At 32.1% G+C, this 7,265-nt stretch overlaps 2 protein-coding genes across 4 annotated transcripts in view; one reads left to right on the top strand and one right to left on the bottom strand.

The window, feature by feature from the left end:
* The window catches only part of Rcd1 (Reduction in Cnn dots 1), a 9,303-nt gene extending 4,999 nt beyond the window's left edge, over window positions 1-4,304 (top strand). For both annotated transcript variants that reach the window (XM_018505938.1, XM_018505930.1), the window contains exon 7: window positions 3,127-4,304. In XM_018505938.1, coding sequence (XP_018361440.1) covers window positions 3,127-4,235 — 1,109 coding nt within the window. In that variant the 3' untranslated portion in view covers window positions 4,236-4,304. The remainder of the gene's footprint in view (window positions 1-3,126) is intronic.
* mms4 (Methyl methanesulfonate sensitivity 4) overlaps window positions 1-7,220 on the bottom strand; it is an 8,186-nt gene extending 966 nt beyond the window's left edge. Inside the window, exons 1-4 of one of the 2 annotated variants that reach the window (XM_018505947.1) lie at window positions 5,709-7,220; window positions 5,551-5,604; window positions 5,182-5,295; window positions 4,292-4,350 (exon numbers count right to left, since the gene is read on the bottom strand). In XM_018505947.1, the coding sequence (XP_018361449.1) occupies window positions 4,324-4,350; window positions 5,182-5,295; window positions 5,551-5,604; window positions 5,709-6,899 (1,386 nt within the window). In that variant the 5' untranslated portion in view covers window positions 6,900-7,220 and the 3' untranslated portion in view covers window positions 4,292-4,323. Of the gene's footprint in view, window positions 1-4,291; window positions 4,351-5,181; window positions 5,296-5,550; window positions 5,605-5,708 lie in introns of those variants that run through there. The other variant, XM_018505954.1, reaches the window with a different exon arrangement.
* Between the last annotated feature and the right edge of the window lie 45 nt (window positions 7,221-7,265).

Raw genomic sequence — 7,265 nt, 5'->3', positions numbered from 1 at the left:
TATATATATATATATACTGTAATACATGAAAAATTATGTTATTTTAAAAAAATATACTTTTGGAAGATGCGTATATATATATTTTTTTATAAAAGATATTACGTAACAATTCCTAAATTTATGTTTATTTATACGTATTAATTTATTTGACTCACAATTTTTATGAATTTTCTCTGCAAAGCTAAAATCCTCTCCTCTAGGGCTGCTTAATATTAATTCGATGCTGAATTTATTTTACTTTGCAAGCTCTTACTTTCTTGTACACCCAAGGACTTCGATTCTTTCCCTCGAAAATTTTCACAGATTGAGAAATGACCACTTTTCTACATTAATGCTCATAGTCCGTGCGCGATTAACGATGGTTCGCGCACAAAGATGGTCGCAACTGAGTCGTAGTCGTAAGTCGTTGTCGTAGGTCAACGCACAAGGATTTTACGTATGTCGTTTACATATATCCTATTGCGCCAGTTGTTTGCGTCAACTGACGCAATAGGATATACGTAAACGACATACGTAAAATCCTTGTGCGTTGACCTACAACGACTTACGACTACGACTCAGTTGCGACCATCTTTGTGCGCGGACCCTAAGAGTATGAGCACAAGGATTGCCGTAACGCTTTACGGCAGTCTTAAGTTGTAGACGTAAGTAACGCACAAGCATTGGCGTATGATTTTAACTTACATAAGTAATTACGGCAATCCTTGTGCTCATACCCTAAACCTTACATCCGCTTACAACTAAATTTGACGTAAAAACGAAATAACTTAAATTTTTGAAAGTTTGAAAAAGTAATCGAGGGAAAGAATCGAAGTCCTTGGGTGTACATATATTTTCTCTAACTGTGTAGTTAAAGTAGTTGGAATTATTTAACAACATAGTTTTCACTTATTTAATTACATGTATTTGTAAAATATTTCAAATACATGTAAATATTTAAAGGGATTTTCAATATATCTCTCAATTGGCAATGTGATTGTATATAGTAGATACATTTAGGTATAGGTAATATTCAGGGAATGGAAGTAACTCGTTACTTGTAACGAAGTTACAGTTACAAGTTACTTTTTTGGTAACTTTACTAGTAACTGCGTTACTTTTTTTCTTTGGTAACTGTAACGGTAACGAAGTTACATTTTTTTGATAACGGTAACGAATTTTACAGTTACTTTTATCGTTACTTTGCACATGATTGGACACGATGCGACACAAGCCACTTACACTGTAAAAAAATTTCGTAAATTTACACATATAATAAATGTATTATAAAATAGATTACATGATTAGTTCTGTAATTATAAAAAAATCATACAATTTTACAGAAATTATGTAATTCCACAAAAATTATGTAAATTTGTTTTTATTGTGTAAATATATCTTATTTTATATTGGAAATTATGTAAATAGCAGGATATTTTGAATATTTTCTGTAATTATCCAAATTTTAGTAATATTACGTAATATAAAAGAAATTTTTCGCGTATTGTTGTTAAATATATAATAATATATAGTGCAAAATATATTGTCATATTATCGTTCCTGTAGCTACACATACACATTGTAATTGTACTTCTACAATCTGCTTAGTTCCAAACCAAGAAATTATTTTTATTTGCATATTGCAAATATACAAACGTGTGGACGTTTACAACTATTATAGTGGATCTCAAAATTATCCATTATAATAGTTATAATTTTACACAATTTTTTACAATGCGCTTGAGACTAGAGAAGCCTCTAGGCCAGTCCGCTGTGATTGTTGGTCGTCGATTTAAAAAAAAGTAACGGAAAAGTAACGAAAAGTTACTTTCTCAAGTAACGGTAACTGTAACGAGTTACTTTTAAAAATCGGTAACTAGTAACGGTAACTTGTTACTTTTCCTACTGGGTAACGAGTAACTGTAACTTGTTACTTTTAAAAAGTAACTTTCCATTCCCTGGTAATATTATATTATTTCCTATAAATAATATTAACAGCTATGAGTAAATGTGACAGTAAAGGATTGTCAAGTATTCTTACATATATTAAAAAGGAATATTGTTGTACACTAGAATGCCTTTTATTTTGTATTCAATAAATATTTTTTTGTAACATAATTCGAATTTGTTTACTTCCCAACCTTAATCCTGTCCATTTTGAGTAAAATGTAACGAATCTAAGTAGGTTTCAATAATTGGTTATGGGGAATTTAATTAATACCATTACTTATATCGGATATTTTATGCGTGAGCAGCGATAAGTACTTATTATTATAGTAGATTATGGTATTAAGTATAAAAAATTGGGAATTATTTAACATTTTTTGTCAGAATAAAATAATTTTATTAATATAAATTTCTATCTGTCCATTTTAATGATATTTGATATTTTCTCACTGACTTATCAAATAAAACAGTACATTATTTTCATATATAACGTTAAATTATTATATATAAAGCTAAATATTAGAAATGTTTGGAAAATTAAATATCAAAAATAAAATATTTAAACAATTAAATATTTAAAAAATTATTTTATAATCATATAAAGAATAACATCGAATGTTGGTACAGCGTCTTGGAAATGTGTTCGGGATGTTGTTGCATGTTAATAATGTGATAATTTTACGAATATCTTTTTAAGATCTAAACCAAATATACATAATAATAAGAATAAGCAAGCCCATCAAAGCCAACATCAGTTGTTCGGATGCACAATTTATTTTCGTGTTAATTCAATAAATCATATCAAAAATTAATTAGTATACGTTTCGACCCCTATATTTGAGTCCTTATCAATATAAACCTAAATCCGCTTACATACTATACGCAATCTCCAACTTTGCGATACGTGATGATACAGCTCGTTCTTCTTTATCCAATTTCCAAGTTAGATAAAATGAGAACGGAGTCCAATACATTATGTCAAAAAGTAGAACACATTGCTCATCCAATTGTCAGATATAATGTAGTCAAATATTCAAAACCGACTTGATTTTTTATATGATTTGTTGAATTAACACGAAAATAAATTGTGCATCCGAACAACTAATGTTGGCTTTGATGGGCTTATTCTTATTATTATTGATAGATTCTTACAAGCCTTATTTTTAGATATTTGTTTAAATAGACATATATATTTTATAGTGATCGAAGAGATGGGAGTGAGCAGTGATTCTCACTTATTGGACGTATCCAAGTCGGCGCACTTACCACGACAAGGACTAGTGTCCAATAGTACTGATAACTCCCATAATACATCGTGTGGTAACATAGTCATTGTCGAGAATTCCCTTCACAACAGAGGCGCGCCTTCGTCGATGATAGTTCCGTTTAATAGTCAAAGTTCCGGTTTTCTGTCGCTATCCAACAAGTTGAAAATCTCACAAAAATCGATGAAGACAATGCCGAAGATTACAGTCAACACCACCAACTTGCAGAAACTTCAAAAAGGAAAGTCCCAAAGCATTCAGAAGAGGAACATTGCAAACGATATAGACGATGATCTAGGAAATATATTGGATATACCAATAATATTCGCCAAAGACGACGACAATTTGAGCAACATAAACAAGATGCCAGTAGTAACACAAGCGACGCTGGCTAAGGAGTCTCAGGAGAGACCAAAATTGAACAGTACCACCAAGGTAGTTTTAATCAGCAATAAACAAGACAAGCTGCAACAGATGCCAAATAAATTAGGGGCTGCTACGCAGGCCGTTATATGTTCCAATATGCCTGTGCAAAACTTAAATCAGTTGATCCTACAAACGCGGTCGCAGAACAGTAACATCTCGGCAAAAAGCAGGGTAGGAACGCCATTGGAAAATCGACTGGTACAACCTACTATGAAGTATACCAAGATCATATTGGCGAAAAAAAATTCGCAACCCTCTCAACAAAACGAGAGAGACGAGCAGATGATTACGACTAAGAAAATTATGGAAGATATAAATGCACCTAAAATTCTGACTTTTGAGAAAAATGAGCATAGATTCGTGCAAGCACAATCTTCCACACATCTTCCGGCATCAACAACAAATTACGATGATCATAATATAGATAACGTAATCGAGATTGAGGATGTTATTAAAAAGAATATCATCGAACGTAAATACATACCCGCACCTGCAATCGATGAAACATCATCCGTAACTCTCGACGATGACTGCAATATTTTTAACAAAACTAAACCAGATGAAAATGAACATGATTCGAAACAGTCTGTTTTCGGTAATGTGGAATTGCAAACGTAGAATATATAATTATTTTACGAAAGATGACGTAATTGCTTCATGATAATGTTGATTGTGTAATACGCAAGAAGATACCTGCATGGTATGATTATTTCAATTTATTGTCGGTATTAATCTAAAAAAAAATATATATATATATATATAAAACAATATATTTATTATTATATTTAATATTAAAATATATTTATTTTAAATTGCAAAATATATAATAATATAATATCAATTTTTATTGTCATTATAATTACTATATATATATTAAATCATGCATATTGTACTGATCTCTAAGCTTTAATATGGTTATTGATATGTTTTGTTATTAAGATTATATATGCGACCTACTTTAAGTTCTATACTCATTTCGCTTATGTTACATACTTATGACAAAAACATGGTACACCAAAAAAATAGAAAGTTACAACTATTGTTTAATTATTCAAATGGCTGTTATTAAATTTTTTATACGCATAGAACGTTTGCTGTTAGAATAAAATTGACCAAAGAATGGGAAAGACAAAAATAAATTGAATTAAATAACAATAATGCACTGTTATTTTGAAAATTGACTGTGAAAATTATCACATAATTTCTAGAATGCCAATTTTTTATTATATAATTGTTCATGGATTTCTTTAAAATGTGCCTCAGAAAGAATGAGAAATAATTGCGTAAAAAATGCATTATTAATTTATTATCTAATTTAAGTGTTACAAATAAATTATAGTCCAAATCGACTAGAAAATATGATTTCTTAAACAAAAAATTTGAAATTTTTTTTATCTATATCAACAGGATAGAAGTTAATCTCAAAAACAGATAAATAACATTCTAGGACTATACAATTGTTACACGACATAATGCATTTGTATTATAAACTCAACATGTGAAAGATTAGAAACAGAATACATATATAAATGAAGTTCTTATAAAAACTTGCAGTTATTTATACCTCAGTTCCTAATAAAGCGTTCCCATTTTGTGAAGTAAACATTATGTACATCTTTTTACTGAACTCGGGACCAATTTTACGTACTGCTGTGAGAGGTCCTGCCGCTCTCCTTATCTGTCAAATAATATTTAACTTTTACATATTTATTACATTAATAAATGTTACACTACAAAGTAATTGTATGATTAGGTTTTGGCTTGTACTAAATATCACATGTAAAATATTGTACCTATAATTAATGTAAAATTTACACAATTAATTAAAGTAAGTAAATCATATGTATTAGAAACAGTTCCAAGTATTATAACAGTTCAATAATTTTATATATCCTCATTTTTTAATAGGAAGAAATAAAACTAAGAGACTTACTGATATATCTTTTAATAAATTCATGCCTTCGTCAGGTGTGTAATTTCTATAAGTCTAGAAGAATAAAAACACATTGTATTTAATTTACTACTTAATAAATAAAATAAAGACAAATTTTTTTCAAGGACATATATGGTAGTAATTAATTATAATGATACCTTAATAAGTTGAATTGGGCTAGGATAAACTGTACATATTGCCTCTGATACTTCCAAGCTACTCAAGTTAAATTGGCATAATTGCTGCTGCCACAGTCTCTTTAACCCATTACCATCTTTGTCCACGCGCACTGTATTCTTATTGTCTCCCATAACGTACCAATCAAATTTACCTTCCTGATTGCCTCTTTTCTGCAATTTATATGGTATTTCCGAAATGGACTTTGTATACTGGCATATCATTAAAGCTAAATCTTGCAAATTCTCAATCAATCTGCTGCTGCATTTAACTACTATCTGAATTTCAGTCAAGCACATCTCCAATTGCTGTCTTGAAATGATTGGTAACGTGTTGAACTGTTGATTACCTTTGTCGTTATACCTGGACCTTTTACTTCCAGGATTCTGATCCGACTTCTGTTTCTTCCAATATGCAAAATACTCTTCCATACCACAGATAACCAAGGTCATATTGTAATTCGGTATCAGAGCTTTATAGTCTGAGACAGATGTGCAGAAAGTACCTTTTGCCACGTGTTTCACTGCTTTGTAATTGCTCCATATCACAATAGCATACTCTTCCATCTGTACACTTCTCCTTGTGCGCACGTCATTATTTTCGCCGATATAGTCCTCCTTAACGTTCCTCCGCCACGTAATGCTATTAGGAATTTTCTCGGTGGTTACATTGAATTTTATACCGGCATTCTGCAACGCACTCTCAATTTCTTCTCGAGAAGCGACCGAGTCAATACCTCGATCAAGATAAACTTCCATAAACTTTATACATTCACCGGGCTTCATATCCTTCAACATTTTCTTCTCGATCCCCTTTAAAGTCTTTTCCCTCGCCAGAGCTTGCTGACGTCTTGATCGTTCTTCCCTCAACGTTGCCTTATCTTTTTTGGAAACTGTCGCCTTTCGCGAGGTTCTATTAACCCGATTCTCCGAATCAGAAATGGACGATTTCTCTGTGTGTTTATAGCCAATGTCAGCGTTTAAATTGCTGTCACCTTGCAACGTCGAGCTCTCTACGATTTCGCGGCAGAACAGCATCTCCGGAAAATCGAAATTATTTGACGCGTCCCAATACTTGCCGCGGATTTCCAATTCGATTTTATCATGTTCGTTAGTAACAGGAGAGAGAGATATGGATTCATCCGAATCACTCAATACGATCACATTCGACATTCTTCTTTATTTTCTTTTAATACAAAGACATACTTCTTCTTCTTCTTCTTCTTCTGATTTTGGCCAGGCAACCAAGGTTGGACTAGGCCACTGATGTCCTCAAAATTGATTCGTTGCTTTCGGCAGAAGTCTGAAGTGGCGGAACCCTAGCAGAGTTGTCTTTCCCCTGCGTAGACCCCCACCACTGTGGGCGTAATCGCTCAGAATGCAGGGCCAGTTTACACTGCGCCCACGGCCTTACGGACTGGTGATGAGGAAGAAAATGCAACACTTTGCAATACCAATGTTTTTATTGAGCAACTCCTGAGGTTCCGCGCACAAAGATGGTCGCAACTGAGTCGTAGTCGTAAGTCGTTGTCGTAGGTC

This window comes from Trachymyrmex cornetzi, unplaced genomic scaffold (assembly GCF_001594075.2).
Source record: "Trachymyrmex cornetzi isolate Tcor2-1 unplaced genomic scaffold, Tcor1.1 scaffold1064, whole genome shotgun sequence".
NCBI lineage: Eukaryota > Metazoa > Arthropoda > Insecta > Hymenoptera > Formicidae > Trachymyrmex > Trachymyrmex cornetzi.
Note: the sequence above shows the minus strand (reverse complement) of the source record. Positions and strands in the feature narration are given on the sequence as shown.